Source organism: Typopeltis vanoorti, chromosome 11 (assembly GCF_054136105.1).
Source record: "Typopeltis vanoorti isolate ZY-2024b chromosome 11, IOZ_Tvanoo_1.0, whole genome shotgun sequence".
Taxonomy (NCBI): domain Eukaryota; kingdom Metazoa; phylum Arthropoda; class Arachnida; order Uropygi; family Thelyphonidae; genus Typopeltis; species Typopeltis vanoorti.
The window spans coordinates 76,645,362-76,663,366 of NC_143559.1; the positions used below are offsets into that span (position 1 = coordinate 76,645,362).

The following is an 18,005-nucleotide window of genomic DNA, read 5'->3' on the forward strand; positions in this document are numbered from 1 at the left end:
TATCCAATCTGTTTGTTCTTTGTCTTCCTCTGTTTCTTTTTCCTTGTATCATTCCTTCTAGAAGTGTTTTTTTGTAGGGATTCATGCCTTAGTATGTGACCAAGGTAGGTTGTTTTCCTCTTTTTAATGGTTTTCAACAGATTCCTATCTTCTCCAGTCATCTCTATTTCTAAATTAGTTTTTTTTTTTTGGCAGTCCATGGGACTCTTAAAAATTCTTCTGAGGATCCACATCTCAAAGGCTTTTAGTTTATTTTCGCAGTATTTTGATATTGTCCAAGTTTCTGCTCCATATAGCAGTGTTGATCATACATAGTATTTGGATAGCCTAATTCTTGTTTTTGTGTGAATTTCCCTTGAGGTCAGAATGTTTTTCATGCTAATGAAGGTTGATCAAGCAATTTCTATTCTTAATATTTCCTTATCACACTTTCCATTCTCTGTGATTAGTTAATTACAGAGAATTAGTTAATAAGCATCTTTTTATTATTCATTGTTTTGGTGCTATAATACCTTTAAAAAGGTGAATAACATCCAACACCTAAATCTGTCTACAGCATTCAATAAGTCATAGTATATTTATCTCTAACAGTTCATTTAACTTTATTCTGTTTGTTTTTTTTTTATCATTCTGCTACTGTAGTTAAGCACACTGAGTGCTCGACTGCATATTTTGCAACTCTAAATTCATACCACTCTGTGGTATGAATTCATAGTTAAAATTGTATAAATGACTTTCTTTTATGAATTAACTGTAAGTTATCAGTAGGATAAATACACTGTCCCTGTACCATTTTTATATATTAATTCCAATTATGAAAGGGATTATATATTAATCCCACTCAGATACTAAATTAGTATCTGAGTGGATGAGGGATGTTAGCTGATCTGGAAGCCTGCTCTAGAGACCAAACACAGTGCTATTTCAAGTCACTTCAAGCCTCCGGTAAACAAAGTAATAGCTTCACATAGGGCAATTTAAAAATCATCCATTGCCTGTAGATATTTACATTTACAAATGGGTCGTTGTTTGGAGAACAGAAATACCATCCACTGGCACAAAAAAATAAATAAAATAATGTGCACAATTTAATTATTTGGCTTAGATGGCTATATCAAATAGACTTAATGATATGCGAGCCGTGTTAAAAAAAAAAAAAAAAAAGACCACACTTTTTATATAGCGCATCGACTAGCACAGAGACTGCACCTAGTGGCAGGTTTTGACAACAAACTGCCATTTGCCCCTTTTTTTGCAACGAGCATTAGTCATTGAGTTACATCTGCTGAAGCAAGCACATGCACAAGCTGTTCATCAGATTAGTGACAATGAAAGAGCTTGAAGAACAATTTGTGTGGGTGTGTGTGTGAAATTTTGCTGCACACTTGGTAAAAATTTTACAGAGACATTTCAGTTGCTTAACCAGGCATATGGGGAAGACTGTATGAGCCGAAAGCAGTGCTATGAGTGGTTTAAGTGTTTTAAAAAGGGCAGAACATTGGTTGGTGAAGGTCCTATGTCTGGATGACCTTCCACATCAACAGACAACATGTTGAGAGAATTCGTGCTGTGATTCATGGAAATCGTCGTTTAACTGTCTGAGAAGTTGCTGACGAAGTGGGCATCAGCATAGGATCTTGCCATCAAATTTTGACTGAAAAAAAAACTTCAGATGCGTTGCATCAATGCAAAATTCGTGCCACATTTGTTGACTGGCAATCTGAAAGAAAATCAGACATCCGTTGTTCCCCATCTACCCTATTCTCCGGACTTAGCCCCAGCAGACTTTTTCCTGTTTCCCAAACTTAAAACCACTTTGAAGGATGTTGTTTCCAAACCATAGAGGAGAGATGCGATAAGAGAACTGCACGACATCACAGAAAGTGCATTCCAGGAAGCATTCCAACGATGGAAGAAACGTTTGGGAATGGTGTATCCCCAGTAGAGGGTCTACTTTGGGGGGGGGGGGGTGAACAGTGCTTAAAATGTAAAATGAGTAATAAAGTCTTTATAGCAAAAGTTTGGTCTTTTTTTTTTTTTAGCACTCCTTGTATATATATTTTCTATTTGAATTGTGCACCTTTCCAGAGAGCTGATTGCTTTATGACGGGTTTCTGTTATAATAATCTTTTTTTTTTTTTAATACCCATTTATTCACAGTACACTAAACCCTAAGCTTGAACATGATAAAAAGTTTGCCACTCTTGAATGTCTAAAAACTGACTAGCTAGCTGTAAAATGCTGTTTTCTGATCCCTAAACCATAGTATTCTGTTATAGTAGTGAATTCTTTTATTCATTTAGTGCTTTGTACATTTGAACACACCTATCAGTTCTGCCTTGATTTTTCAAAATTGATCTCACCAAGTACTCTGCACCCACTGGAACCTCATAGTATACTTGATGAGATCAAATTTGAAAAATCACCCTTTCTTTCTTTACTTTCAAGAAGTATTTAGTGCATGTATAATAACTTTTTTACTCAACAGTAATAATATTTGTCAAAAAGAACTGAAAATCTTCCACTGACATGCCACATGCAAAAAAAAAAAAAGGGAAAAAAAAAAGCATTTTGTTGATGATGGTACATTCCATTTCCTTTCTTTTGATTTCATTTGATGAACACAAACAGGTGAAACTTGACCTGTGGTAAACAAACAGGTCAAGCTTCAGGATCTTCCATTGGTCACTATTTTCTTGCATTTTATAATAGGATGAGGACTTGGTTGTTGGTGCTGGCGAGATAGTCTTGTTTTTCTTGAGAGTTATAAATTTAAAAAAAAAACTGCATAACTAATCTGAAATAATTTAAAATAAATATATATATATATATATATTGGTTCTCCAATTCTCTACTGGTTCTTCTGTATACTTTTTTTTTTGTTGTTGTTGTACATTTCTTCAGGAGAGTTTGTAAATATAAGTTAATGACAAGAGATAGTTACTGTGTTAAATCTCAGTGTGCTATGTAGTCTTTATACTGAACTCTCTAGAATTCCAGCATAACCACAGAAGTCTTCAAAGCTTGCAATCTTGTCTATTTCTCACAAAATGGATCTCATTTAACTTTCCGCTCATTCACTTAAGTGGCAGTAGCCACTGTGAAGAGATTGGGTGTGAAGTTGTGGTACATCCTCCCTTCAGCCCAAACTTGGTTCTATTGGACTTAAGGTTATTTTCTAAATTGAAAACATATCTCGAGGGATCTATTTTGAAAATGGCAAATAAGTCGGAGCACTGGTGAGAAAATGGTTCTGAAAATAACCTGAAGAGGTTTACTACAATCACTTTGAAAAACTTGTTATGCAGTGGAGAACGTGTATTGAAATGGAGGGAGATTTATACCACTTTTTTTTTTTTTTTTTTTTCCCGCTGACATATATCTCTTTGGCGAGGAGCTATCACAATAGAGGCTTTACTTTCAGAATGTACTTCACACATATAAATGTGAGAGCAAAACATCAAACACTGGAATTTCAAAATGTAGCCTCAACTATGATGATACCAGTGCTAGTACCATACAGAAATGAAAGAGGAATTTATTGAGAATTTTAGTATGGAATTCCTGTATTTTTGTTACACATATACAGGGTGTTCGGGATAAATTTGACAGTTTCGTAAGGAAAAAGAAAATCTTCTTTGTATCTATTAAATTTAATGAATTGACAAAAAAACATTACAGGCAGAGTTAATTACAATACTATCAACAAGATTTACTCAAAATAACCACCATTAGCATCGATCACAGCTTCAATTCTGCTTCGGAACCTCGAACAAGCTGATGCTACAGTCTCCCTGGGAAGGGCCGCAAAAACTGTTTTAATTTTATCCATTAACTGGGCTTTTGTATTACTGGAAGTGCGATTGGTGTCTTTTTCAACTGCGCCCCATACAAAATAATCCATGGGGTTAAGGTCTGGGGAGTTTGGAGGCCAAACATTTGGACTGGTGAAGTCGTAGAAATTTTCAGACAACCATTTTTGACTTTTCCCAGAGGTGTGGCAAGGGGCCGAATCCTGCTGCCATACATACGGCCTACCATTGGCTACCCTTGTTATCCAGGGCTTGACTACAGTTAGCAACTCCACGAACAAAGCCCGAATTCCAATGCCAGGGTTCTTCAACACCTGTTCCTGCAGATTTGCGAGGAATTCTGCTGTACGAACGCAATCAGATCGTCTGCTAGGGATCTTTCTTCTTGCTACATCCTCGTAGTCACCATTGCAAGTCTCTAGTTCATGCCTGATTGTTTTTACTGTATTCAGGGAGCATTGGGCAGCAGTCGTAATATCCTTATTTTGATGGCGGGCACGAATCATCATGATACAAGTTATTCTCTTCCATGATTCAGGTGGGTTCCAGCTATCCATCCTTTCTGACATCTTGTATATGAATGAAGAAGGGTCCAAACTTTTAAATGAAGAGAAGTGTGTGTTAATACATGTAACTTACGGAAAAATATAATTAATTATAAATATGTCAAATTTATCCCGAACACCCTGTATATTGTTATTACACATATATATTATATATATTGTTACTAATATATTTGATTGCACTATCATGTATTTGCATATCTGAAACTAAAAACTTTGTGACATCCATTTTTTGTTTCAGTTCACTTTAATGATCTGAAACAAAACATTGACAACATAATATTTTGGGTCACACATGCAACCCAAAATCTTTGTGACCCGTGTTTATGATGATAGTGTTATAATTAGAAATAACATGAATGACAGTATTGTTTCTAATATGTGTACTAAACTGACAGAACATTTTTACAGATGTCTCCAGAGAAGGAGAAGCATGCAGAAAAACAATCGAGTCATTTTGGAACCAGTCTAAACCTTCCTCCACTAAAAGTAGATAAATCAACGTGTGTACAGGTGAGCTTAATGCTATGTGTCATATTGATCTTGTATCAGAGCTATTTTGGAATACTAAATTTATGGTAATTTTTAATTTTTGTTGTAGCAGAAGTCTTTCAGAATATAACCAAGGTATCATCACATATACAATAATTCTAGACAATAAAAGGATGCAAATAAAATTAGCTAATGAAAAATTAATAACCAGAACAGATAAACACTCTCAAGGAATTGACATAAAACTAAATGAAGGGCTTGGCTGCAAAATTTTCATGAAGATCAGGACATTAAAATATAAGGAAATTCAACAGGAAATTAAAATTCAGATAGATACAAATATGAAATTGCTTGCAATTTATTAAATTGTGAAATGAGCATGCAGATAAAGGCTCGGATATTATCCTATGCTAATCACTTGTTTGATGAGCTTTTGACCTGTTACTTTTAAGCTACTTGCTATTCAGGACTTGGCATGAGCATTTTTTATATTATGCCTGTATGTATGTGTGCATTTGTTCTTGAGTGATTTGTATGTTTTGTTGAAGAAAAATCCTGCTATTTCTCTTACTTTCGATCAGGATTTCATTGAAAAGGATGATTGAATGGATTGCAACTGATGGTGCAAAAAGTATGACGAGCAAAAAAGGGTTTTGTTTCAATTTTAAAAGGAAAAATTAATCATGAAATGATTACTTTCCATTGTATACTCCACCAGGAAGCACTTTGTGCACAAACATTTACAGAAGAAATTGGTAAAATTATGGAATTGGTAATTAAGATTACCAACACCATTATAGCAAGAGGACTTAACCATCGACAATTTAAAGAGTTGCTAAGTGAAATGGAGAGCAAGTATTCAGATCTTCTCCAGTACAACATGGTTCGATGGCTTTCCAGAAGCAACATGTTAAAGCGTTTTGCATCTTGCATAAATGAAATCAAACTATTCCTCGACAACAAGGATGTTCAATATCCAGAATTAACAGATCATCAGTGGTTGCAAAAATTGTACTTTATGGTGGACGTTATATCACAACTGAATCAACTCAATCGTAAATTACAAGGCAAGGGAAATACTGCTTTTTCAGTGCTAGAGGAAGTTATTTCATTTGAAAAGAAATTGATTCTGTTCGCTGAACATTTAAAGAGGGAAACTTTAGTTCATTTCCCAAACTTGTCTCAATATCGCCAAGAAAACAATGCCCTCATTAACAAAGATTATTTCATGACAGCAGTTTTAAAAATGAGAGAATCTTTTCTTCAAAGGTTTCAGGAATTCGGAAATAATAAAGTGACTCTAGCTTTTATTACAAATCCTCTTAATGCCAATGTGAAGGAATTAAATTTTTCTCTGTTTGATATTGACACAGCTAATTTTGAAATACAATTGCTGGACTTCACAAGCAAAGACTTATGGAGCTCAAAATTTGTACGTCTTGGTACTAAAATAGAAGAACTGGAAAAAGAAAAATGCAATCTGATTTCACAGCACAAGCAGACTGCTATAAAAGAACTACAGAAGGCAGACTCGATGATTTTCAATACTTGGAATGGTCTTCCAGACTCGTATCATGAGTTGAAAAAATTTGCATTTGGTGTTCTCAGTGTCTACATATTTATGTGAGCAATCATTTTCTGACATGAATTTCATTAAATGTAAATTGAGGAGCCAAATTACTGATGCCAACTTGGAATTGTGCCTTAAATTAAATACGACTAGTTACAAACCGGACATACAGAAACTTTGTAAGGAAATGCAAGCTTATTGCTCACACTGATTAAAACCAACGAGAGCAATTTTTTGTGTGATTTTTTTCTTCATTTAATAAAGATATAATTAATATTATAACTTGTTATATAATTACTATAAATTTACTATAATATTACTTTAAATTTTCCTTATTTGTAAAAATATATTTATGGCTCTCGAATAATTTTAAATTGTTGTGAGGGACAGGTTTGGCTCTTCCGTCTCAAAAGTTTGCCGACCCCTGCACTAGAGAAATCAACATCTTCAAAGCCAAGATCCTTTCCAATGATACTAATTTCTTTAATAACAGCATCAACTCAATTTTCAAAGCCACAAGTCATTTGCCTAGTCAGGCAGAAGATATTTTCACACAACCCTCATGTGCTAGCCTATTTCATTGGCATATCACTTTTCCTTTGGGGTGTGGTGAACTTTTAAAGAATATTAATTATTACTTAGTATAAAATAGCAGTGCTTAAGGGTGAAAGCTATATTACTGGGAGGAGACCTCCACATAGCCTTTAAAGAAATGCGGAGAGCCAACAAGGGTTTCTGATCTAATGCCCAATCCTCACCTTCTCTTGGTGAACCCTGTTAGGTATCTTCCTGGATACTGAACGAATGAGGATGGACTAACAATTTGGGATTTAGCCAACAAAATTGTAGTCTTGCTGGCTTAAGCCACACTGTAAAACGAAGGTACAACATGATAGAAATTCATGCTGACTGGGGCATTGCCCGGTTAAACAAGTTCCCTGTTGTTTTTGTTGGGGAACCAGGATGAACAGCGAAAACTCAGCTACTGGAACAAATCCCAAAACATGTCCCAACTCAACATCAGCAGAGTGTAAGATTGGTATTATCAATATAAGAAGTATCAATGGAAAGAAAAGGGAACTAGCAAAGAATTGTATAAGTATCAGATCGACATAATAGGTGTGACTGAAACAAGGAAGACCAAAGCAGGTGAGATCTTTCTAAGCGACAAATACAAAATGCTATATTCTGGCAATTAGGGTAAAAAGGGAGTAGCCATAGTATTCAATACTAATCACACACACACATCACACTACTTTATCAAGTAGTGTGATGTGTGCAAATATCAGAAGGGGGGGAACTGGACAATAAGACTTATTTGCATTTGGTGTTCTCAGTATCTTCGGGTCTACATATTTATGTAAGCAATCGTTTTCTAACATGAATTTCATTAAATGTAAATTGAGGAGCCAAATTATGGTCTCTGCTTATGCAAATTATGCTTATGGTCTTTACAAAACGTTCTTCTACCAAGGAAGAAATGGAGGAATTTTTTGAGACATTAGAAAAGGCATCCGACTCAGTGAAAAAGAAAGAGTTGGTCCTTGTTGGAGATCTAAACAGCAGAGTAGGAAATGATTACCAGACATATAGAAATGTTTGAGAAAATTTGGAGAAAAGCACAAAGCTAATTATGGCAGATAAATGCTTGCTAGATTTCTGTTCAGGAGATGGATTAGTTATTATGAATATCATGTTCCAACATAAAAATGTGCACAGATTCACATTGAGAGAAGATGCAAGAAATAAGAAAGTTTCATTGACTATGTTATAATTGATAGCGATGTTTTCCCACAGGCTCAGGACATAAGAGTATACAGAGGATTTGAAATAAGAAGTGATTACTATTTCGTTTTGAGCAGGATAACATTCAATTTCATATTGAAAAGAAGAGTGTGTAAGAAAGATTTAAAATGAATCAGGGTTGAACAGCTTTCAGAAGTGAACTGGAAACTGAAATACACAAAGATCACTGAAGAAAAAATGAAAGACTTTGAAAACAAGAACTAAACCTTGTAGATCTATTGGCAAATCCTGAAAGAAAAGAAGAAAACTGACTTGCTTGTTGGCAAGTAAGTCAGCTCTTAGAGAATATAGAGAAAAATGTAAGAAAGCACTGTGAAAAACTAGCTAAACAAAAGTCATTGGTAAGAACATGAAAAATAAATATCAGGAAGGTGGCAAAATATAAAGGATATTGTAAAAGGAATCAGAGATTGATAAAAGTGACATAAAAAAACTGAAGATGAAGATATTCTTAGATGTCTGGAGTAATTATTTTGAAAGACTGCTAAATGAAACAAGTAGTGTCAGCATTATGTTAGAAAACTGCCAACAGGAATACATATCCATACTTGAAAAAGTAGAAAAAGCCATCAAAAACCTGAAATGTGGAAAGGCAGCAGGAGTAGATGATATTCGACCAGAAATGCTCAAGTATGGAGGTATGAAAGTCTTTCAGTGGCTGCATTGCATAGTTCAGAAGGCCTAGACAGAGGGACAAATTGTGGATGATCGGAGTAGAGCTCTCATAGTACCCATATATAAAAAGGGAAATAAAACTGAATGTGAGAATTACAGAGATATTTCTTTACTGAGTGTTCCTGGTAAGATTTATGCCAGTATACTTGAGAAATAGTTGAGAAGGATTATGGAAGAAAAGTTTGAAGAACAAGCTGGATTCAGTCCAAATAGAGGCTGTCAGGATCAGATTTTTACTTTAAGACAAATAGTTGAGAAATCTTGGGAATACAACAAGGATTTGTATTTAAGTTTTGTTGATCTGGAAAAGGTGTATGATACATTGTCAAGAAAAAAGCTCTTCAAAATGCTAGTTATACAGTGTAAATGAGGCATTATATCAAGCAATACATAGTTTTTATTTAAGCTGTAAGTCAGCAGTTAGACTTGAAGGAGGTACAGGATGATGGGTTGAAGTAAAGCAGGTGTGCGACAAGGGCACACATTATATATATGTATGTGGATCCCATTATGAAGGAAAGTGGTATTAAATCTGATATGAAAATTGGTGGTGTTAATCTTAGCTCTTTACTTTATGCATATGATGTTATACTTCTGAATAAATCCAGTACAAGTCTGCAAGATTCCCTGACTAAATTGAATCACTGTTGTAATAAATTTGGTATGAAAATCAGCAATAAAAAAACAAATACAGTGAAAAGAGGCAGATATATTGAAAACATCAGCTGTATCCTGAATGGTGAACCAGTGGTGGCTCGTGGCTTGAAATCATGGGGTGCTGCAACCTTCGAAATATACATACACACTGTAAGTACAGTGCATACATGTTTGGATAAAATATCAAAATTATGGTAAAAAATTTTAAAAAAATTAAACATGAAAAAATATTGTTTATTATCGATAAAATTATAGTTTGGTATAATTCAAAATTACTTAAAAATAAAATATATTCTTCTTGTTTTGTTTCATGAAAAAATATTGTTTATTATCGATAAAATTATAGTTTGGTATAATTCAAAATTACTTAAAAATAAAATATATTCTTCTTGTTTTGTTTCATGAAAAAATATTGTTTATTATCAATAAAATTATACAGTTTAGTATAATTTTTTTTTTAAATTTAATAATTTAGTGGTAAACACTGAATTACTTAAAAATAAAATTCATTCCTTTAATTGTAATGTCCATATATTTAAAGAGACAGAGTAAACACGATATGCACTATGAACACTACTACTACTGGCGCAAACTGCATATAAACAACAGTGGAGGACAGTGCCACATTATTCTAATAGCTCGCATCTCACTATGACGTGCATATGCTTGCATGCGTAGCAATATGACACTGTGGTAAACACTGTTTGAATTCAGTTCTGTTAAAAAGGATATTCCATTATAATTATCGTTTCTAGTATGGTACATATGGATTTATTAAACTTGAATTTTGGGGAACCCCCTTGATGTTTTAAATATCAGCCATTACTCTACGCTACAGAATGTAGACAAATGCCAAGTAGAACTTATATATCGCAACCACAAAAAAGTCTTGGGTAGCTTTAAAGCAGCTAAGGATCGTGTGACTATTATTTTGCAGCAATGTTTCAGGAGATCGAATATTAAAACCATTACTCATTAATCGATCCCTAAGACTGCTGACAATGAAAGGTGTGGATTTTAACACATTACCAGTGCACTGGAAGGCAAACAAAAAAGGTTGGGTTACAAAAGAAATTTTTAATGAATGGTTCCATCAATGTTTTGTTCCAGAAGTTAAACGCTATTTGATGGGAAAAGAATCTGGACTTTAAAGTTTTATTAATTATAGACAATGTTCTTGTTCACTTAATGCAACCAACCAGGTGTGATCGCTAGCTTCAAAACTTACTGCATAAGAACATTCCAATACATTTTGGATAAAATAGATAAGGATAATTTATTGAGTTATTGATGTGTGGAAGAGATTTTCTATTTTGGATTGCATTAAACTTGCTAAGTCGGTAATAAATTTAGTTTAATCCTTTATCCAAATGTGAGCAAACAAAGTTTGCACCTGAAAGTATCTTCAGGACTGGGATAAGGTGGTACAACACTGGAGCAACTTGTTGCAAAGGTGAAGCAAGCTAACATCACTCCTATCTCAGTATCTCCCATAATGCAAAACACATTTCCTTGCGGATATGTATAATGTTATGCATTAAGGGAAGGGCCACTACCCAGACTAGTTTCGACCTTTATTGAGGTCTCTTCAGTGGGAGCTAGGCCCAAGTGGAGATACTAGGCAGAAGCATTAGCAAGGTCATCTCTACCTATAGGAGTTGCCAAACGGTGTGCCACCTTTTTATTAAATTACTCTGGATTTAGAGAAATATGTTGAAAGTTTATTTTTCACTAAGAGTGAAAAATAAACTTGCTAAGTTGGTGTTATCAGAATTAAAAACCATCAGCTTTAAATGCATGCTGGAAAGTTACTTGGCCAGAATGTGTGCAAAAAGAAAAACCTTGTACCCTTGCATGCAACTGAATATCCCAATATCATCAGATTAGCACATGCAGTTGGCAGAGAAGAATTTGATAATTTTTCGTCTGCAGATATTGAAGAATTGATGGTTGACAAGGCTATTAGTATTGACGAAATAATAGAAGCTGTCCTTGAGAATCTCGATGAAAAAGAAAAGTGATGAAGAGATTCTACTCACTGCAGGATTAATTAAAGAAGGGTTTCAAATGGTTAGTAAAATTGCAGTCATTTTCTTTCACATGATCCAAATACTGAAAACGAGCTGAATAGTTTAAACATGAGCTGAAGTCAATTATGATACAATATGAAGAATTATACGAAGGATCAGTATGAACAGGAGGCCAAAGTGTTTCAAGTGATGGAAGTGATATATACAGTATATATCTTAATGTGTGGGTGGGTGGATGTGTTTTGTTTGAAAGTAACTTATTGTTCGTATCGGGATTTCACATCTGGAACCATTCCTCAATTTTTTCATATGCACTGTATTCTTTTTTATACGGTTTTTCATTTACACGAAAAAGTTTTTGGAACCAATCTGCTGTGCAAATGGAGAATTGGGTGTATATATATATATATATATATATATACACGCATATGTACATACAGAATAAGAACAATATAGAACACTAAATGATTATTTTGCATTGGTTAATTTCTCATTTTATACACTTATTATAAACAAACTTTCAACATTCTTATATAAATTTAAGTACTCTCTGATCAACTTTTTGTATTAAGGCATTAAAGATTTTTGGAGCCAAAGATATATAGTGTTTATGTATTATTTATTTGTGTGTGTTTTTAAGATTAAATATTTTAAGCCCACTTTTCTGCAGAAGAAAGTATCTTTTCTAATGCTTATGTACTGATTATCAAACTTTAGGAAAAATAGAATCCTGTAAATATATAATTGTCTAAGTGATTTAATTAATGAATTTAGGTAGCAAGCCATTGTAAGACTAGATGTCAGACAAAGTTGGGCATAGGTAGCTTGATGGTTGTATGTGTTTCATTCCATGATTCACAGACTTTGTGACCGTTGGAACCAATTCCAATGGTCACAAACAGCATCCCTGAGATACAGTGAAGGAAGGCCATGGGTTACAGCTGCAGTGGGTGACTGGTATCTCTGATTATCTGTTCACCGAAATAGGAGTACTACCCCAAATCAGCTACATCTGACCTTGCATTAGCTACAGGAAAATTAGTATCTGCTTCTGCTGTGTACAAAAGGCTTCACGAAATGTTCTGTATGCTCCCATCCACATGTTGCAGGAGACAACGTTTGAAATAGGCTCCACATCGACTGCACCCAAGATCAATGAGAGAACCACATCACCCACAAAAATTTTAAATAAATAGTTTAATTTAGTACCAAATGGGTACATAAAAACAGTGGTCAAAAACAAGAGGTCATGATATTTCATACTCTTCATAATTGTGTTCAGGAAGATTAGTGGTTATAACAACCAATGTTCCTGCAAAGCTCTTGCAGTTTTTTTTTTTTTTTTTTTTTTGGGGGGGGGGGTGTTTGAAAGCAGCAACACATCTACCTTACAGCATCCCAGGCATAGTTAATAGGATTAGAGCCAAGAGACATGGTCAGCCAGTCCATATGTATGATAGTCTCTTCTTGAAGATATTGCTCCATCAGCTTTGCTCATGAGGACAAGCATTATCATTTTGCAGGATAAATTTCTCATCTCTGTAAGTTGCCACATTCATGGTCCACGGTGGCTCAATATCTTCAAGAAGAGACTCTCGTACATATGGACTGGCCTACCAGATCTCTTTATCTTAATCCTATTGACTGTCTCAGATGCTCTAAATAGACATGTTGCTATTCTCAACTCCTCCCCCCCCAACCTTGAGGGACTTAGGAGAGCTTTGCAGGAACATTGATTATTATTACCAGCCTCAATTATAAAGTGTATGAAACATCATTGTGAGTGCTGTATTGCCGTGAGAGACAACCACATTCCTTATCGAGATACTTTGACATTGTTTTTGATTGTTGTCCTCATGTATCCATTTTTTATGGAATTAAACTATTTATTTACAATTTTTGTGAGTGTTTCTTTCACATCTCACATATCACTACTTTTCACCTAATTGCATAGAAATTCATCATACAGCTTTTGAGTTGTGATTTTTCTCTTTTTTTTTTCTTTTTTTTTTTTAATTTATGGAAACTAGTGCAATTGACAGATTTGTTATGGGTTTGAAAGTGACAGTAAGCTGATATTTCTTGAGAACCTTGCAACACATTCTTAGGTACCTTTTATCTGTGGAATTGGAATTCTGTGAATTTCATTTTGATTTGGAGAAAAGTGGCATATAATTTTGGATTATAACTATTGAGAAAAGAGGCCTCCTTTATAAACAAGATACCTTTTTGGAGCATTGCTTGTGAATGCAAATTTTGCGGGTCCTTTTCACCAGAGATTATTCTGTGTTTTTGGAATAATAATGATGAGCAGAAAATTAAAACATCTAGGGAGGATAATTCTCCTTCTGCCTTTTTCAAAAAGTAAATATGATTCCTGGATGCAGATAGCTTTTTTGTAGTAGTTCTGATCTGTAAGGATGATTTTGGATTTTTAAGAGTTGGAATTTTTTTTTCTTCCAAATTTTCTAAATAATATTTGGCCAGAATCTTGGATAAAAAGAAACCCGTGTCATTGCCTTCTGTTTGTTTACAGGATTCATGTGTCCAAGTGAAATATCCTGAATTTATAATGGATTTTAATAAATCCACAATATGAGCTGGAAAATGAAGAAATAAACATGTCGGTCAGTGGTACATTAGTGAAGTGAGAGATAATGTCTAAATCTTGTTATTTTATCAACCACTCTCTTTACTTCTGATTCTGTGATCTCTAGCACAGGGCCTTCTGTTGTTGGTAGGTTGGCAAAACTTTGATTGGGTAGGTTTCATTTAGCAGGTGATAATACTGCTTCCATCTCTGTTTTATGTTCTTTGTCAGTAACACCACCTGTTCATTTTTTATGTATTTGACTGCCTTGATCTCTTTTGAACTGGTGTTTCTGTTTTGCAATCTTGAAGATTTCCTTGTCGTTTTTGACTATTTCAAGTTGTGCATAAGAATCATCCATGCTAGCTTTTGCTACAGTTCTTCTCACATCTTTCTTTGCTGCCAGATATGTGATGTGGTCTTCTTCAGTTCACTGCTGTTTGAAAAGAAGTTTCTTATCATGAAGCTTGTCCTTTACTCCTTCCACCATCTGATTTCTTTGTTACTATTTATAGGCCCTCTCAACATGCCTAAATGGTGTGTGTGTGTGTGTTTGGTGCAGTTTCAAGTAAAAGGACATGAAAGTTATTCCATATTGTATTCATTGAGCCTCCAAGTCCCTCTCAATGCAAGTAACCAACAAGATCTTCACAGAGATTTGGTCCCTCCTGTTGGTAGAGTTTATGCCATCAGATTTTAAAGATTTTATTAAATGAGAGCAGTCACTAGATTTGGCATCAGGAACTCTGCAGCCAGCAGGCTTTAAAGGTCTTGAAGGATAGGCAATCAGCCATAACATCATCAATTGAGTACTTGTTATGGCTTTTATATGTAATAAGGTGTTCTATGGGTTTCATGAAGAAGGTGTTAAGAATTACTGAATCATATGTTGATGCAAAGAGTAGTATATCTTCAGCCTGTGGATTTTTAGACCCATTACCTTGTTTTGGACTCTAGGTTTCACTCATCCTGTCATGGACCATTAAATCACCATCTCATTTGCCAGTATAGACTGTAGGCAATCATTAAGATCAATCCAAAATGACGGCTTTTCCAGGTTACTGCAGCTGGTTTTCCCGACAGAGATGATGATCATGCATGGTTGCTCATTTGGTGGTAATTAACAGTAATTATATGATCACTTCCACAATATGCTCCTGGGCTAATCACTTTAGTTTTATGGCCAGTTACTGCCTGACACCAAGGCAGTGATCCCTGCTCACCTGGAGTTAGGAATGCTACTGTTCTTTTCTCACCATCCTCTACATATCATCCTGCCTAATGCTGCTGAATCCAATCCAAGAGTATGTCATCTCTACTGAGGGACATTGCCTGATGACTAAAAGAATACTGAGATAAGGAAAGGTTGGGAACTATTACAATACTATAATTTTTTTTTTTTTTTATTCGTTTGTTTGTTTTTTGTTTTGTTAAATCTTATAGCTCTTTAAGATTGCTTTTAAGTTTGCTTCTTCTTCTTTTTTTTTTTTTTTTTTACTTTCTCCAGCAATTTGAAATATATTAAAGTCTCATGTTTGCAGATTAGCAACAATAAAGGTTGTATAATTTCTTTGGAGCTGGAAAATAGTGTTGCAGTTGGACCAGGAATCATGATTCACAGGGTCAGGTACCTTGTAGGAGGAGCACTTAAGTGGGAAGCAATACTTCCAAGTAAAGGGGCTGGAGTTGCTGGCAGCAGGTAATGTTATATCTACTAGTATAGATGATTCTCAGTTATTTAATGTAATACATGCACTGTACTAGACTTAGTTGCTAATTACAGAAAAAGTATGTTTTCTGTTGTACTGTTTAAAGAAAAAACTCTGCTCTTCTAATGCATTTTTTAAATTGTGCTTGCCTAACTGATAAATGATTAGCTTCATGGTTTGTTTTTAAATTGGTTTTAGTTAGAAGAACATGGGAAAAGGTAGAGAAATGTGTGAGTTTAATGTTGAGGAATCATATTGTAATTCAGTTATTTTGAAATCTTAATTTTTATTTATTAGGTCTATTAGGAACAGACAGGAACAAAGTTATTGACATTTTAAAATCTATGACATTAGATTCAGGACTACAAACTTTTATTACAAATTATTCTAAAGATACTAAAACAACTGTCAAATGTAATAAAATAAAAAGAGAAAATTCAAAGTAAAAAAGGAGTCATGCAAGGGTTGCTCACTCTCACTAAATTTATTTACTGTCTATCTCAAAGAAATATGCAAATCCATAGCCGAAGAGCCAGGTCTACAAATGGCATGAATATTGACCATATTAAATATATAGACAATATTATTATTCTTGCAGAATCTAAAGCACAATTGCAGAAAAAATAAAATAAAAATTTTAAATGAAGAGGGCAAAACTTTTGGAATGAAAATCAATCTAAGCAAAACTAAAAGAATGAAAATAGGAAGAGATGAGGAAAAATTTACCATAAACTTAGAAAATCACACTTGAACAAGTAAAACAATTTACATATCTTGGCAGTCTCATTACTCACAACCTCAACAACACAGAAACAGTAAAATACAGACTTAACAAAGGATGGTCTAATATGAATAAATTAAAGAAAATATGGGAAAATAGCAGCATTTCAAAAAGCTTCAAACTAAAACTCTGTAAAACCAATATTATACTCACAGCAATGTATAGCAAAGACTTGGACACTCAATCAGAAAAACATACAGAAATCAGATCTTTCAAAATGAAATGCTTTAGAAAAACTAATAAAACTCACTGGTCAGAACACAAAACAAATGAGCAAGTCAAACACAAATTAAACTATAGAGAAGATATCATAGTTATAATTCTTAAACAATTAAGATGGTTTGGACACCTCCAGAGAATGCCCTTTCAAAGAACCAAATATAGTCTTGAATGGAATCATTGGAGGAAGACGATCAAGGGGTAGACCAAAAAGAACTTGGCTACAGTCTTTGAAGGAAAGATGACAGAAATGGCCAGAGATAGAACCAGATAGCAAAGATACCTGCTATCTGACAGATGAGAAAGAAAAAAAAAGACAAAGGAAGTCTTTTAGGTAGAAAGAGGTGATAATGTAAATGCAAATGATCATTTATTAGCACATTATTAAAATCTGCTCTATTTTAAATATATTGGTGACCAGGTTGGTTATCATGAGCTATTAATATGTTACAATTACTCTGTCCATTCACAAATGATTACCCTGATTTCAACTGGCTATAATAATATTTTAACAATGAAACTAACTGAATAAATTTTGTTGCAGGTAAACTTGGGCACTCATAAAGTTTCCATACTGGTGTATTCAGTATACTGCTTTTGCACTAGGACGCTGCTGCTGATTTTCTTTCAAAATAGCTTCAGTACAGGAAAAAGCCCAATGTGTTCTGTGGCTTGCAGAAACAAAAATCTCCAGTTACAGTGCAGCGAATGTTTAGGGCACAGTATGGAAAGAACCCACCTGATGTCAAGCTCATTAAGTTATGGAAGACAAAGTTTTTAGAAACAGGTTCAGTAACAGACCATCGGTTTCCGAGGAGACAGTTGAGGCAGTTCAAACTGCCTTCACCTGGTCACTGCAGAAGTCAATCAGAAGAGCTTCACTAGAACTTCAAATGCCAAGAAGTACAGTCCACAAAGTGGTATGCAAACGTTTGAAATTGTTTGCATACGAAGTCCAAATTGTCCAGGAGATAAAGCCAGATGATCGTCGAAGGCGTGAAGAATTTGCTAACCTCATTTTGAACCGCATCGATGAGGATAATGATTTTTTGCAGCTTGTTTGTTTCTTTGATGAGACAACATTTCACGTAAGTGGAGGAG

The 18,005-nt window shown here is 34.4% G+C and overlaps 1 protein-coding gene across 3 annotated transcripts in view; it reads left to right on the forward strand.

Moving 5' to 3' along the window:
- The window catches only part of Hira (histone cell cycle regulator-like protein), a 429,854-nt gene that overhangs the window by 293,067 nt on the left and 118,782 nt on the right, over window positions 1–18,005 (forward strand). For 2 of the 3 annotated variants that reach the window (XM_090400974.1, XM_090400976.1), the window contains 2 exons: window positions 4,787–4,888; window positions 15,737–15,894. In XM_090400974.1, the coding sequence (XP_090257100.1) occupies window positions 4,787–4,888; window positions 15,737–15,894 (260 nt within the window). The remainder of the gene's footprint in view (window positions 1–4,786; window positions 4,889–15,736; window positions 15,895–18,005) is intronic. The other variant, XM_090400975.1, reaches the window with a different exon arrangement.